Here is a 17,628-nt window from a genome sequence, read left to right as displayed (position 1 = left end):
AGTCTGTAAGGGCCTGTCACACACACTCAAGATGCTTTAGATGCTCTTGCCTGAAGGTCAAACATTAGAAAACGGATCTCAAAGTACAAGTTTTTCCACAACACCGTAAATGTTTTAGTGTTAAGTGTTCAGTGTAGGCATGTGCAAAGACATCACAACTAGAACAGTGGTGGACAACACCACCGTTCTTCATTGTAAATGACTTTGTTAGGGCTTCTCGAGAAAAATATTCATTACCTGACTGCAACCAGTGAAGACACATCATTATGGCTGGATTTACACCGCAATGACGCAATTCAGTTTGTTTGTTTTTGTCTCATGCAGCAAAATTGGTATATGTTTCATGGTCATGCGTGATATTGGATATCTTCTGATTGGAATTAAGCCTTTTCCAATGCATATCAAATCAACTACCAATGTGAGGACGGAGCGTAAATATAAATATTGGACAGGGGGCACGCAGGAAGGTCTGAGCCAGGATTCAAACATGGGACCACTTGAATGTGAGGTAGACGTGCTTACCACTATCCTATATGTTTAAAAAAAAAAAAAGAAATACACACACACCCCAGTTGGGCACTTGGACGTCCAGTGAAAAGAGCCCCAGATAAGTCACATGCTGACTTATACTTAGACACACACACATATACACCGTATATATTTATAGGCTGCCAAAAAAAATATTCAAAGTATTTTGCAAGCAGTTGGTACACATTTGGTGCTACTACTATTGACTTGACATGCATATCACATTGTCATCGACATTTTAGCAGAACTACATCAAGTGGGACTAATTTTTAAACACTTATCTGTACTTTCCCTGCTTCGATTATGTCACACTCTGACATAACTTGGCACTGTTAAGTCGACACATGTACAGTAGCTGGTGTTAAAAGCATGCACACTCGAGCAGTGTCAAAATTGGCTGTGCGCCTAATCACTGGAAGCCCAATCAGCACCACAACCAATGAGGAGGAGGTTGACCCAAACGTGCCAGCCCCCGCGGCACGACCAGTCCACGTGGTCCACGCGACATGTGACGTCGACGATGACAAGTGACTGATATTTTCCACGCAGCCAGCAGCAGCTCACTACAACTCTTTGTCAGGGAATAAGAAAGGGAAAAAGACGGAATCTTACCGCTTGGTTGTTGGTGTAGTTCATGGTCTTGGGCGCTCTGCGCAGCAAACGTCCCGTACACACAGCGTGTAAATAACTCAGATGTCCGCTTTCTGGCACAGGGAAGGAATCTTAATCGAAATCAAAGGTTTAAAAATCCATCGGTGAGCTCGGAAGTTGTCAAGGATCCCCGCATTCCACGCACTCGCTCATTTGCGTAAAAAGACGCTCCATTGTGCGAGGGAGCCTCGTGCGGCGCCGACATCGTGCTTGCTTGAGTCCCAACTGCTCCTCGGATCCGTCCTCCTGACTCCCCCCACTCTCTCTCACCCGCACGCACACAAACTCGCACGGTGCAGCAGTAGCAATGCGAGGAGAGGATAAAGAGTGACCGACGGACGGACCAACCAAGAGGCTTTTCTTGGGAGGGCGGGGGTGAGCACGTCGAGGAGTGACTTGTCATTTTAGACATGTAATGCCTCTCCCTACATTCAGGGACAGTCAGGGTTGCTTAAAGGGCACAGCAGGTGTTGGCAGCAATTGAAAGAGTGTCACGGCACTGCCCCAATTCATAAATTCATTGGCTCCTCTTGCAACATTAGGGTTATATACATCTCTTTATGATCAAAATGCATTTTACAAAAGCTCAAGGAAGCATGGCAAGTTGCTGCCTACACCACCCACGGTGGAAAAAAAGATGCTTACGTCTGTTTTATTTTGCCATTTTATTTTAAGTAGTGACTCAACTTTTTTTTTTTTTTGGTCAACATGACGTACAATCACCACTTCCCTCATTCCGACCATCCATACTAGTACTGTATATTGTTTTTACTCATGAGGCTTGCGGGTAAGCTGGATTCTAATTTTAGTTATTCTGTTAGTTTTTGTTGGCTATATGATACCCTTGGTGAATCCATTACGCACAAGACAGGTCCAACATACAAAGTAATAATGATAGCTCACATTCTTGTTTTGTCTGGCAGTTTATTTTTTTTTTCCCACCGAGGTCTTCACCCAGTGCTCAATAGGCCTGGCGGGTCGACAGTTTTTTCTTCTTTTTAGTTTTTTACTCATTACTGGCATCAACCGACATTATCCTCCCACTGCAGGGAAGCCAATGTGATTTGATGGTGTTCTTTTCGGCTAGGAACTGTCAATACTCAGCCACGAGTTGCGCTACCACTACGCTTCTATGCTTCTTCTCGTGCACCGAACAACTCTTTTTGAAATTAAAAACTCACAGCTTAAGTTTGATGAATCTTCTGTGACAGCAGTCCTGGAACTTTTCTGACAGCTGATAAAATCACATTCTATTAAATGGTAGCGCAATCGTCCAACAAGTAGACAAGCTGCACATATAACATCACCACCGGTCTAATTGGTACATTGCGTATGCATGTAATTACTGACAGAGCAGTTACTCATCCTTCTGGATAAAAATACAAACTGCCATCCATCTTCCAGCATGCCTGCGTGCGCTCCCTGCCCGGCCCATGCGAGCATGACGCCAAGTTGTTGTGCAGCAAAGCGCTTAGCCTTGTCAACTGCTGATGCACCATTTGTGGTGAGGTGGAAAGGGGAAAAACTTCATGGGAAAGGTTTGAGTGTGGGAATAAACAGGATTTAAGGGAGGAATCAGCTGACTTGGAACTGGCCTCGAGGAAATCCGCCCTGGATAACAACTAATGGCACGTTCGAGCCAACACTTCCAAACAAGACGAGACAGTAGTCACGGCAGTATGCCACAAGGGATGTATACTATAAAAGCTACAAACCAAACCGTGTTTTCTGTTCGAGCAAACAGTATTGTTGTGAGTTGTTTGTGTCTGAGCAGTGAAATGAGAGATGGAAGCAGATGACATGTAGGAGGATGAGGATGGAGGAGGAGAGAGTCCGTCTGTGGGCAGCCTTGGCCCGTAGCAACACGACAACATCGTGCATCTCGTGGTTTAATAACACGTCTGCGGAACATGTTCTCACCGGAGTTTAGCAGAGTGTTGTGCAAAGTGTCCAGTATCCTACTACATTGTTAGTTTGATAGAAGATATAATTCAGATCTTTTGCAGCACAGCCTTTGGTTACATTTTATTGTTCAACAATGGTGAAAAATCTATTTTTAATTGTATATATTGTTTTTAATGAGATAACTCTAGCAGCAGTCTGCTTTCTCCTGTGTGGGATTTGCCTGTTTGTGTATGTCACGTTAACTGAAAACACATTTTCTATAGGTGCAAATGTGACTGTTGATTATTTGTGCCTTGCTAACTGGCAGATAGAACAATGTATATAAGCCTTGGTAGTTCTGAGACTGGCTCTGCTGTACTGTCTTTTGGGGTTCCACATGTGTGGGAATAATTTTAAATACAAGTTATCATATATTTGCTTGCAATGAAAAATTGCTTCTGCTTGCAATGAAGAATGATTTGCTTTGCTCCACACTCACATTCACATAGCCTAGCTATATGTTATTTGAACAGAAGATGACTCAAGAGCACAAGAACAAGAACATCTAACGCAGCAGAATGGTTAGAGCCAGTCTGCTGATCCCGCCTATTGTCTGTTAAGAAATGATTGCAAATTTGAACACACATGTACTCAGCAATCTTCCACTCACATGCACACGCACATAGACAAACAAGTACACTGTGTTCCAACTATGCCTTGTATTTGCATTTTTAGGGTTGGAACACCCATGCAACTAGGGGCGTAAAAACCACATAAAAAGAGAGGGTGAGGAGAGGATTCTTTTAGAGAGTGCAGAAGTGAATTGTATCAGCCAGTTCCTCTCCTCTCTCCTCGCGAGTTTTGAACTGAGAGTCTTCTGTCCTTTTTGTGCCGTGTTTAATAAATGTCAAACGGGTAAACATGACAACATGGTTCAATTTTAGGGCCAGTGTTTTTTTCTTTGTATTTGATGCCTCTAGGTGCCAACTTGAGAAAGCAGAGGATTTCTTTCCTTTGCAATACTGATGTTCACATCTAAATAGAATGGAACACAATTCACATCACGTCTCGTCTCTCCTGCTAAAATGATTCCTACTCAATTCCAGTGAAAGCAGATTCAGCTACTGAGTGCACAGGAAGCGTTGTCACCACTTGCACCCAGACAAAACACATGAAGAAATTCATAACGCGCCATCAGCCCCATGAGCGAGAAGACATGTGGAATCCAAACAAGATAAGGCTTGATAACGTAGGACTTAGAGCTGTAAATATACTGTTGTTAATCAGATTAAGGTTTCATCAGCAGGTTGCTGCGCCAAGCGAGCGTCCTGAGAGCAATTTATATTCACAGTTTAACGTGGGTGCTGCGTGCACACGGTGGTGATATATCATTTGTTCCAAGCATCTGGATGAGGAGACATAATGAATGAATATTATCCTCATTCATGGTCATTACTAGCACATTTTCTCAGAAAGTGAGGAAATTCCTTACTGTGTCTAGTACTCAACACCCTCCCCCTTCTTCGCTGAGTCCACTGCATTTCCAAATGAATCACTTGACAACAGAGAACTGCTTCCTTTCTGCGACCACTGCACACCCTGATGGCCATTTCCTTAAACACATCTAATCCTCTTCCCGTCCTTTTTTCCTCTCCCATTTCTGTGCATAGTGATAAAATCTTTATGCTAATCACGACCCACAGGGAGTAACTGCACAGTAAATAAGCGGAGCAAAATCCACATTTCTGGTGCCTTAAGGTGCCTTTGCAGACAGCAAATGCTTGATCGTTTTATTTTCAGTAAGTCACTGGGCCGCCGTCTGGCAGGGACTGATCCAAAAGTCGCACCAGAACTCACGGATCAGCTGAAATGATTACTTTAGTGTGAGAGTTAATATACAGCTAAAGAGCATTGGTTGCATTTTATTTCCATACAGTTATGATTGTGGAACAGTGGTGTTTAATAACGTAATTATCCCAACATTACAGCATTAAATGTTAATGCCATTAAATTTGACAGTTTTAACAATAACAAAAACAACAACAAAAAGTCATTATGTTTATAGGTGCTTTTTTGGGGAACTCAAGGACACCATCAAAATATCAAGACAAGCTGTAAAATAAAATTAAGAAATACCACAAAAGACATCAGTTAAATTACAAACAATATGCACACTTGAGAGGTAAAATAAATGGCCGGTTAAAGTGGATAAGGAGTCAGAAAGTACAACTATATGTAGACACATATATTGACACATATATTGAATGTATTGACACATTTAAATAAAACAAATATATACATGTATAAAATATCAATAAAAGTACGACACATGTTGATAAATACCTACAAAATGTAGACTGTATGCAAATAATACATCTACTTTAAAACTGGTGTAGCTGCCCCCCTCTGGCCGTGCACGGGTATTGCAACACCCTGATACAGGATCATTTATTCGTCACCATCACTCATGAACTGTATGTTTTCTTAGTGAAATTATGAGTTTAAAAACTCCGCCTCAAAATTAAAACTAAAAAATATATATACATAAAATTTCCCCCTCAAAAGTAAAACAAAAAAATATCTATTCATAATGTTTCATCATGGGCCCATATCTCATCCCTGTATAAATCCTGATGATTACAGGGGGAAAAAACAAAAACAAAAAGAGTGAACATATCTGAAAGTGCCCACAATTGTCACAAAATTAGGTACATATTGTTTTAATGTTGAACATATACTCTGGCTGCTACATAAAAGTCAGCAGCCATGTTATGTCTCATGACACCCAAAGGGCAAATAGGGGTCACTGGTTCTCTGTCTTAACCAATCAAATTGAACCAAGCTTCTTCTTGTAACCAATAAACAGACAGTCAAAGGGAGACATGTGGATTAACCTTTGCATCACCCAGTAATGACAGGATTATAACACATACAGTTTACCAGCATATGGTCACCTGTTGGCTCTGAGGTTGAAGGACGACACGTGTACAAGTTGAGGGTGCGAGGGGATGACAGTCACAGAAGGCATCACGAGGTCACTGTGTGAAAATGTTAAGCCGAAACATGACATCACCCAGCTGGGCACTTTGCTTCCACTGACCTCATCCCGCCGAGGCGGGGAGGTGGGCTGTTGCCGAACAGCTCAGCAATGCCTCACAGCACCTCAAACCACAACAGGCCCCTTTCAACACATCTCCCACATCATTAAGTCCTAACTACCGAGGACCCGCCTCCTAAACCTGGAATTCCCCCATAAAATGCTTGCCTGTGGCACGGAGGCATTTTTTAGCAGCAGTCATAACACTTCAGATCCGATTATTTCTACTTCAAATTGCTTCTAAAGATTTGAAATCCAAGTCCATCAAGTGGAAACAACATCATGCACAAGACTAATGTAACGTAATTTGCTTTAAATTCAAAGTAGTTACAGTTAAGTGAATTGTAAATTTAATTAAATTGTTTTTGTTGTTGTTCTGATGGCGGCTAAATGTGCCAATTCTCCGCTAATTGCATTGGATTACTTTAAATATAAAATCCTACTGAATTATTACAAACAAACGACTCAGGTCGGACCAGCTCCTTTCCTATCCTCAATCAGAACAGAATAGTACCACATATGGTCATAAAGCTGCAGTCCAAATTCTGATAAGGCTTCACCTGCCAAACACACACATTTATGACACATACACACACGCATGCATGCAGTTACTCGGTTTTTGGCACGCTGGTGGCACACAGCTTGCTCGCATTGGCCCAGTAAAATATAATTCTAACAGTTTAATTTAGTGCCAATGACGCTGCTGGCTACTTCATGTGGAATGTGCACAATGGGAATGTGTTGATTTAATAACTATTACCGTAGACTAACATCACTTTGTTTTGCACTCCAAGTGATACCCGTGTGGAAGTTATGTTGCTAGTAGAGATATAAGCAGAAATAGAATGCATTCAACTCCCACATCGATTGTGTCAAAGGCAAACAAAAATCCATAAAATACCAGCGAATCTGCTCAGGCAATGTGCAGATGTTCGCCCATAAAAAAAAAAAACATACAACACATCCGAGCACAAATGCATCCATATGGAAACAGCAACAAAAATCAACAATTACACGATCAGGAGAACACATTAGGCTACCATATGTTCAATTTAACCCGCAAAGACAAACACATAAAAAAGCCCAGCTGCAGCTGCTCGGATGCGTTTTAATTGTGTGCTTGGATAGAATATGTCCGCTTGAAAACGGTGATTTAAAACAGCATGTAGCTGTAAATCTTATTTAAGATGATTTGGATTATCTCCATCCTGATGGTGTCATTTGCAGTTGCTCAACCAAATAGTGCTGAAACTAAAGCGTGTTGGCATGGCGGAGAGCAGAGAGGGAGGATTAACAGAAGGTGACGCTTCAGGCTGAGATTTACAAAGAAAAAAGAAAAGGTAAGAACGAAAGAGCCAAATGTGAATCTAGAGAGGCAGTCGCTGAGGGAGATGAGCAAATGCTTTCAGCATTGAGAGAGTGCATAGCTTGCAAGGTGCAAGTGTCACTTTTGTGTTCAAATAACAGCACCTGTCCGCCCGCCTGGGGTACTTTCTCTCTTCGCTGCTGTTTTTCAAAGGAAGCTGGCTCCAGCCTCGCATCCAGCCGGTTGCCGTTCACACAACAGAGCGCCTATTCACACCGCTGCTGGGGTGGAGTTGGGGTGTGAACTGAAGTGTTACATTTGAGGGGGGTTCGCCCAAGTGTTGGGGTGCACGAGGTGTTGTGGTGAGCCACGTTTGGAGTCAATGGACCAGAAGTTGGAAGGTCAATTTTTTTTGGGGGGGGGGGTTCCAAGAATGCAATGGGTGTGTGCACGATGTGATACAAAGCCTCCTTTCACTTCAGCGTGCTTCTGGCATGAAGCTGAGGAAGAAACGGAACAAGGGAAGAAATGTCCATACCTTCTACTGTATGGCAAGTTACAAGCAACACGTTTGGCAAACAAATATGGCTGTGATAGTAGCTAAGAACGCAATGGATAGTAAAAGTCTACACACCCCTTTTAAGATGTCGTGCTTTTATGATTTAAACATGAGACCAAGATGTGACCTGTGCTGAAAACATGTGCTGCTACGTTTGTATTAATGAATGTGGAGCAATAATATGTATGGATGGATATTGGATAATTCATATACCACAAGCAATCTGACATGAACGTCGGTATACTTCTTATATCCACTGTACATGGAGCTACTGTATGCCTTGCCTGCTGCTCTGTCAAAAACAATGAGAGCGATGTACGGCAAAGAGACCTGCAGGTATGCAACAACAGTGAAGTCCTAGGTGTTAAAAACGGATGTCCCTTGACCAAACCAAAGTGATCCGCTTGAGTGAGTAGCCAAGAGTACAGATTCATTACTCAAATATTTACTCACACACACAAGCACACGCACATTCAGTGGAGGTAGGAGTGTTTGATGAAGAGCACCATTGTAAAGGAATTTGTATTGGCTCAGACATGACTGTAAGGTTTATCACCACAAAGCAAGCGCTGTTAGCTTTAGCGAAAACATCCATGGGATCTAAATAGACTTTAGCTGAGCTAACATACTGTACAAACACACACATACTGTACTTACTATAACTTGATTTGAACAGCCTCATGCAGAGTTTGGGAAAGACCTTGACATCTTGTCCATAGCCACAAAACATCACCTTCATTTATCTGTTTGTTTGTTTTTTCATTCCAATATAATCCAACTTGCCATCATTTGGTGAATGTTCTAACTTGTGTAGCTTGTTTTGGCAGAGCGTATTTAATATTTTTGATAATATTCAACTGTAAAAGTCAAGTAAACTGTACTGAACAGAAACAGTATCAGATGACTAATAATATAGTAGGTAGTGGAATTTCATTATACTGAGGACAAATTTATTGAACAATGGAACTAAATAGCAAATTTAGCCCAAGCTCAATTTGTGGCCAATTTGAAATTCCCAAGTCACTCCTAGCAACGTATTTACTGAACAGAAAGAACTCCAAAGACTAATATTTTCCCCACAATAATGAATTCTGCACCAGGTGAACCGGTAAAACCTTCGTGCTTTGTTTTCTGGTTTCAGAACAAATCGGATTAACCTTTGCTGCCACTGGAAATTCATCAACAAGGTAGAGATTCATCAGTCTTGCTCGAGTGCATACCGGCTCACTGTCTGACTTCAGACAGGGATTAAATGCCGTCAACTTGACCTTTGGGCTCTTAGGACCTCACATTCACAAAGAACAAAGTGGACACAGAAGCCGAGATCAAACTCCCAATGCAACTGAGAGAAAATCTAATATTTATAAAAGGTGAAAAATGGTACACAGAGACAAACCTTGGTGTAACAGCTTACATACTGTACGTTCAGATGGGCTAAAGCCAACAGATCTTCAAGCTCTTAAGTTATCCAAAGCATGACTACTGCTACATTTAGCATAATGGGAGCGTGTGAGAGGTTAAACATGACACCAGCAAGAAACTCCCACATAACCCTGCTCATCGTAGATCAGGCCAGAGGTTCAGAAACCATGGCTGTAAGATGTTCCAGTCCTTGGGTCAGTCTCTTTCTACTAATGGATTTAAGTAGAACGTTGTCGTTCAAACTCGAAGTATGCAAAATCAAACTATAAAATGGCCACTATTCATGACTGAAGAGAAAGTTTTTGGTAGCAAAATCTAACCGAGGAAAGTCATATTTAACAGTGTGCTTTCTCAAATTAGCATGGTGAGTCATGGTCTTATCTTAGGTAAGATTCCAAATAATTGAATATTACGGTAGTGTGTGCAACATTTTTTAAGTCTACAAAACTTTAACTGGCGCCTTGGGGGGACTGTGAAAAGACCATTTCAAAATTGACATATCATGTAAAACTGACTTAGTAGGCCTAATTGCTTGTATATTGCCAGGGTCATACAGTTCACCCATCAAATGTGAATTTACACAACAAAGAACATTTTTGATAACTGTCCATGTCAGAAAATATGGATGTAAACATTTTGGTTTTGGACTTTTGACCAATGTCACATTGTATTAGACTATAGTATATTATAGTATGCTACACATACAATGCGTTTCTACCCCATGAATTGAGTTCCCTTTCCTCCTAAGAACTGACCTGACGCCACAACTCTATCATGTCAAAGCTAAAACTTAAACAAAGCTGTAAATGTTGTTTTATGTTTTGCACTGGATTTTATTAAGACACTGAGTAAAGTTTTAATTTGTGGAAACACAATCACAACAATGTATTTATTTATTTATTTGTTTGTTTTTTTCATTTATGACACAAACACACCCAGTGATTAAAAATAGATCATTAATAATTTGGATATGAGCCTGGCTAATAAAAAAAGGGAAATAAAAGAGGGTATAACCTGAGGCAATGACAGATGTTGGCACTTTTCACTCTCTTAATGGAACAAAGAATAATTCATGTAATATGAAACTTGAAGTGGTTTATTGCCCACCATGAACAAAACATTAAAAAGCAAAATCTAATAACAATAAACACGAGAGCTGAACCAAAGTTTGAAATAATCATGGCTAGCTTTTTTAAGGAAGACATTTTGTCTCAATATCTTGAACTGAATCTCATTAGACTTCGCTGCTGTAAAACAGAGTGACGTGTCGTTACTCTCTGGTGTTATTGCTCTTGGTTGACCCCACTGGACCCCCTGCATTCATGCAATGTGTTTATTTTAAATCCACTTTCTCATCCTTTAATATTATTGGACGTTTGATATTGTTTCTGACATAAATGGGGCTACTGCACAACCCAATGCCTGAGATGATGTTATCAAGACAAGTCTTTGGGTCTGCACAGTGTTTTTGTTAACTCTGGCAGCTTTTGTGTCGTAGTCTATATTCCTCTGCTGAACCCCCGTGGGGTCACTCCAACCCATGAGGTCAGCACACACACAGACAGGATTTGACTTCTCCAAACAATGGATAACTTGCAGAATGAAATGATCAGCTCAAATCCTGCTTTTATTACAGGAGTACACATGCATGATCTTAGAAATCCAATGTCCTTATTTAACGTTGCCACTGCGCTGATGCCCATCCAAGGTCAGAAGCGCCAAAATTAGACAAAGGGTGTCCATCTAAGGCCCGCTGACTTTTAATGAACGAAGAATCAGTCAAGGTGAGGAAGTGAGAATAGCAACGGGAAGAAACCAGGAGGAAGTTAGATAAAAACAAAAAAAGTATCCGGCTGTGGTAACAGGAAATGCTATGTTTAAGTCTATTCATGGCAAAGAGTTCAATGCTATCATGATGTCACTCCCAGTGGACAGCAGTAATTACACAAGACCATTTCCTGCTTCCCATCAGCCGTCTCTCGTTTTGAGAGGGGAATCCTGCATTCTGTGGACATCAGGCCCCTTTGCACTTGTGACTCAGGAAGAAGTAATGAAGTGAGAGACGTGGGCAAAGAAGAAAGAGAACAGAAGCCAAGAATGCAGTCATTCCTACTACGGACCTGTTAAAACGTGAAGAGTCAGAAAGTGTCTCACTATGGGGCATGAAAATAACAATGCCTGCATGCTTAACTCCTGACCAAGCAATTATATGCCTAAGGAATGCATGAACCTCAGCACTGAAAACATACTTTGCTTTTTAAATAGGATGACAAGCACAGAAAAAAACAAGGTTGCATTCAGCTGAATTCTTGTTTGGATTAGCATTTACTGGAAGTTTTACAGCGTCATACAGCAGATAGACAACTTGTGCATATACTTAGCAGCTGTCCGATGAAAAGCATGTATCCATAAAATTTAATTCTCAGAGGTCTACTGCATGTATTTTATAGCTTAACAACCATGTTTTTATTCAATGTCAGAACCGAAGAGCTTTCAAAACACATCAATTCACTTCAGACAACTTTCTCAATTACTTTGTTTTGAATATGACCAAGGTCTAGATGAGGGCTGATCACCGTTTTTTTGGTTTTAATTAACCAAGTGCTGACGACCCTCGATCATGAACATAACAAATTTTGATTAGCGATAAATGCATATTCCTACTGATACAGTAAAAAGGTGGCTTGAAACAATGAATTGTGATGATTTCGATGTATTAAAAAAAATACATAAATAACACACTACTCAGATGATATTGTGAACTTTGTGGATACATTCCTAATCATTGACACAAGTTGAGACAAAAGACCGTTATTATATTTACATACTGTTTGTCTTCATTTATTGTGGAAATGCTTAGCTATTAGCTTTCAGCAATCCCACGCAATTTATGCAATTGTGGAAATGCTTAGCTATTAGCTTTCAGCATTCCCACGCAATTTCTGCAGAAATTGCACTTTGTCTAGTTGATTTATAAAGTCTATACGGACAAGATGAGGTTTGAAAAGATAGTTGTGTGTTCATAAAGTTGCATAATATAATAAATGTTTTTCAGTCTTTTTTTAAGTAAATACTTTGCTGTAAAACAAAACAAAAAATGGAAAAAGAAAAAAAATGAAAATTCCCATTAATCCAGGTAATTTAAACCTCAGGGCACCGAATCAATCGCACCTGGATTGTTCTACAAGACGTTTCACCTCTCATTCGAGCAGGCTTCATCAATTCATGCAACATGCTAGTTAGGACAGTCTGTGCCCTTAAAAGTGTTAAATAAAGCATACCATACTCCTCTGTGAGTCATGAAGTTACTCATGTGGCGTGTGGATGGGGTGGGCGTGGATTTCAGGTATATACGACCGGAGGGAGAATCCCAAACGGCTTTTCGCTGTAATAATGGCAACTTGTGATGATCCAGCAGGAGATTTTTATGGGCGCAAATAAACCTCCACAAATTACAGTTAGACAGCAAACTGTACAGCTCAGCCTCACACAAAGAATCCCTGTCTCATAAACCCACCCAGTCTGAGAGGGACATGGGGGAGGGAGAAGCAAACAAGCGAGTGGGTGAGGAAGATGGCAAAGTCGACAATGTGGAAATTGATGTATTTCTGTATACTGAGCCCTATGTGTGGCGACGAACAGACGGGACATGATTGTTTTCCACAATCATATGATCCATTCCTCTCCTAATAAATGCATTAAAATAGCTATATTTAAAACATCTGGCATCAAATTCGCATTAGAATTGGCCAGACTCAGCATTAAAACAAAGTGCCACTTTCATGTGAGAGCAAAACAAATACGGGCTCTGTGTCAAGAACTAATATGTTTATTAGTGACTGATCAATTTAAGCCAAACAGACCCCATGATCAGTGGATTTCCCCAAGGCATAACAGGCCCATAAAAAATAACTACTGCCTTGAGATAAGCGTTTAATTCCTTGATCAAGCTCATGTTGTAAAAGAATGGTATCTAAAAATTGTACTTCCCAATAGAAATGAATGGAAATGTCATTAATGAGTCTCAAACACCCCCCAAAAATAAGAAAATTGTGTGTTGTGTTTTTAATGAGGAAAAATATCACTCTATAAAATCATACTTCATGAAAACAAAGTACTAAGTCAGACTCACAAATCTGGTAGTAGATCAAAAACACATCTGCACCACAGACATGTTCTTTTAACAATCATGCCAATCCAGCCAATGCCAACTTCCAGCCAACTGATAAGAAAGAGACCCTTTTCCATCTGATAAAAGTAGAGACAAAGATTGTTTGTTTGTGTACTCATATTACTTGCAGCCTGGCATGACTCCTTCCTCTGTCCGAACACAATGCGCAACACACACGCATACACATGCAGTTGAACACGTGTGCACAGACAGACGCTCCCAGAGGGACCCGTGAGGCCCGAAATGCGCAGCTGTGCACTGCGTGTGAACCCCAAGAGGATGGATGGCATGCACAATGTTGCTCGCACTATAACGTGCAGGCCAGCATCAGCATGACTACGCAACCACTGCGCGGACTCAACAACACCAAGGCACAGCTGAAGGCTCAACGGGCCACCAGAGGGGATGCACTGTACTCTCAAAATAGATTTCGGCTGTCATTGAGCCCACTTACAAGAAAGCTGGGAGGTTGATTAAAAAAAATGCATTACAACTGTGACTCTTAAAAATAATCATCTGGAAAATTGAGCTCACTATCAAGGGAGCAGCTTGTTGCCTATACAGCTTGTTTACTGTGAGATCACCCAAAAATATTACAACCACCTCTCGAGTACAGTTCTATGCCACAAACAAATTACAATCATAAACATGGCAGAAATGATTGTGCAGCCGTATCTTAATAGAGTGGCCATATGGAAAATAATACAAGGTGCACAACTATTGAAAATGAAAAGAGTCATTTCACACAACTTCTACCAACACACTGACTGGACACATTAAAGAGATGCTTAGATTTAGAAAGGTAGAAAAACATGCCATAAAGGTAGTTGTACCTAATGAAGTGGCCAAATGAAAAAATAAATAATGCAATATGAGTAAAAGGAAAGAAGAAAAAAGTGACTGCAAACAACTTTTGCATGTACAACGAGAACGACAGGTTTGTTTAATATGTATTAATGTGATTTTACTTTGCTCTACACTACTAATTTTGAAGCATATTGAATTTTACAAACAACTGTCAGTATGACAAAGTGCAGTTTTACAACACTGTAATCATAAATATATTATTCAATTAATATGTCTCAAATCAGACATTAATAATATATAATAATATCTGCAAGGCAAAATGATACATGGGATCAAAATGCAGTTTAAGCAAAAAAAGTCACTTTTTACCTGCAAACTGAGAGCAATCTGCCGGATGTACATCATATTGAGGTCCTCCAATATCCACAATTTTTCCTCCATGTTTATCAGTTTATCAACCGGCATCCTTTATAAACAGAGATCCAGATGCTTGTCCTTCTTTAACCACTGGCACAGAGACATCACATCATTATAACGTCACTATGACCGGTACCAAACCCAAGACAAAATCCACGATGACTGCTCCCTCCGACAGCAAGTTGGTGCGTAAAAGCAATGCGTAAAAAGTTGGAGTGTCTCATCCAAAACGTCTGCAGGGCTGAGGTAATCATGGGTGGTTGGATGATGAGATGATCAGAAAATCGTGCAACCCATCCGCATATTCTTCTTCTTCTTCTTCTTCTTCTCCAAGTTTTCCACAATGATCCACTCAAGGCACCCACGGTCACCACCCAGCCGGGAAAGAATGGTGCCTTTGAAAAAGCATCTCTCTCCTCTTTTGTGCGCCACTGTCACGGCTGTGAATGCGAGAGAGTGTCCTGGGCGAAGACAAGAGAGCTCTTGACAAAAAAGGCCATCGCCTCTGCGGGAGTGACCGGCACAACTGGCTCAGTGTGCGCCCTCCTTCTCTCTTCACTCTCCCTTCCCCTCCCTCAGCGCTAAATTAACCCCTACGACGCGCCTCTGTCTGGAGATAGTAATGAAGTTAAAAAAAGAAAAAGAAAACCCGCAGACACGAAAGGGAGTGTGAAAAACTACTGTAGCAGCCTCCACACCCTTTTAAACAAATAAATAGCAAATTCCAAATTTCACACGAGCATAGCGGGTGGGTGGAGAAGGCGTTTTTCTTGCTATTAAATAGTGAATTAAGTAGTGACTGCTGGCAGTAAAACTACAATATAACGTCAATGTAAATTGAGCATTTCAACAGAAATCTACGTTTTGTATCCATTAAATGTTGAAAAATAAATATATGATATTTGCATTTATTTTACAGCCATGTTCAGCACACCTGGCATCCAATGCAAGAGCTGTATCACAAGAAAAACTACTTTTTTAACAAGCATCTAGAAATGCATGGTTGTAGACCACGTGGTTCACGTTTTATACCAAATAATACAGCCTAAAATTAATATGTAGCTCGTTAAGAAAAAAAATAAAAAATGTTTTCGCACTTCAAAATGATGTTTATGTTCATGTACAGCACTTTGTATACAGCAATGCCTGTTCTTAAAGCGCTTTATAAATAAAGTTGAGTTGAGTACTTTTGTAAGCAATTATGACATTTTGCAGTTTGAACATGAACATGAACACAGCACTTAAATATAGAAAATACTTGAAGAAATGAACCCTGAACATTGTCAATGATGTAATAGTTCTGGACTTAAAAATTATCTCTGCACTAGTTACATCAACACAAGAATGATGTGAACCGCTTGCTATTGTTTCTGGGTATATGTGGAGAGATATTCATGTGTATACAAGTTAATTCATGTCATGAAATTACTCTCATAAAATACCATCTTGAACTCTGTCATACCATATCAAATCGAATCATTTACCAACTGAATCACACTGAATTCAATCGTTTCACTTTAAAATGTACCGTCCTTGAATTGTACCCCCCATGTATCCATTAATCCTTTATTGAGATGCAAAGCCATAGGAACAATGCATAAAACAAATTAATCTATTAGTTGCTTTATATTGAACACTGGATAATTTCAACATCAAGTTTATTGTCTGTCATAAGAAATAGCACATAAATTCAGCATGTATTCATAGTTATTAATATAAATGGACATATACAGCTTGAAGCTTTTGTCCTTCGTGGCAGATGACGAGGAGAAATTGGCTTTAGTGATACGACTCATATCCTTCAGCTACATTTTTAGTATCTCACGAGATTCTTCTGAAGAACGCAGTCATTTTGCTTGGAGATAGACACAGCGGAAATAATTGTGCTGACTGGGTCTGTGAAACGGAATCCAATTCTGCCCTCAAAATGTCAATCAAGATTGAGGATAATTAGGAGAATTACCCCTAATGTTTTGGCCTACGAATGTATGTATGTATGTATAAGAGAGGTAAGAACGTGTGTCATTTGCCTTTCTCCATTTCTGAAAATTCAGACCGTTGGCAAGTTCGAGAGCGATACATCAGCGGGTCATGGGGCCACAAGCATTTAGCCAAGATCACATGCATATTTTACATCACATAAACCCAGTGTCAAAGAGCGCTTCAATTATTTATCACAGCCCTTTTAAATATTGATTTCATGCCATTCCGAGAGGTTCTGGCCATATTCAACATACGTGGCCCTCCAACTGCTGCATTGTTCCATGCACGGCAAACCCCAAGACGTCGCACACACATCAAGGAGTTGTTATTGCAGGAAGAAATATGTCACCTCAGGGGCAAGGCCTGTTTCCTTTCTGGCCCACAGATCCTCCCCGCAAAACATCCCAAAATCCACACCATGTGCCTTTCAACTGTTACGCCACTTCTGTCCAAAAGGGGGAAACTAATTTACAGCCCTTGTCACAATTGCACACCATAAGAAGCCGCAATGGGAACCTGCTTTCTTCCTGTGTGTGCCACAGCAGTGATGCAGATGGAGTGTCTGAGCGTGTGTTCGGGATGTGAGTGAAACCAAGCATGTGCACGCCAGCAGCAGCAGAATTCAACAGGAAACCAGACTTGCATATTTGTCTGACGATCGTTAATTAAAGCACACTTATCTACTAAGTAGTCTTGATGCTGGAATGTCATAAGGCGGATGGTGGCCATCTAGAGAACCTTCTATAAATCCACGCATGCCTTTACACAGTCAAACAGTGAAAAACAAAACAGACTTTAAAATC

The 17,628-nt window shown here is 40.5% G+C and overlaps 1 protein-coding gene across 4 annotated transcripts in view; it reads right to left on the bottom strand.

The window, feature by feature from the left end:
• The window catches only part of rtkna (rhotekin a), a 64,427-nt gene that overhangs the window by 28,586 nt on the left and 18,213 nt on the right, over nucleotides 1–17,628 (bottom strand). The window contains exon 1 of one of the 4 annotated variants that reach the window (XM_077522599.1): nucleotides 14,795–15,345. The exons of 2 other annotated variants lie outside the window; for them this stretch is intronic. In XM_077522599.1, the coding sequence (XP_077378725.1) occupies nucleotides 14,795–14,890 (96 nt within the window). In that variant the 5' untranslated portion in view covers nucleotides 14,891–15,345. Of the gene's footprint in view, nucleotides 1–1,140; nucleotides 1,568–14,794; nucleotides 15,346–17,628 lie in introns of those variants that run through there. One more of the 4 variants, XM_077522600.1, reaches the window with a different exon arrangement.

Source organism: Festucalex cinctus, chromosome 5 (assembly GCF_051991245.1).
Source record: "Festucalex cinctus isolate MCC-2025b chromosome 5, RoL_Fcin_1.0, whole genome shotgun sequence".
Lineage (NCBI taxonomy): Eukaryota > Metazoa > Chordata > Actinopteri > Syngnathiformes > Syngnathidae > Festucalex > Festucalex cinctus.
This window is presented reverse-complemented; position numbering and strand designations above follow the sequence as displayed.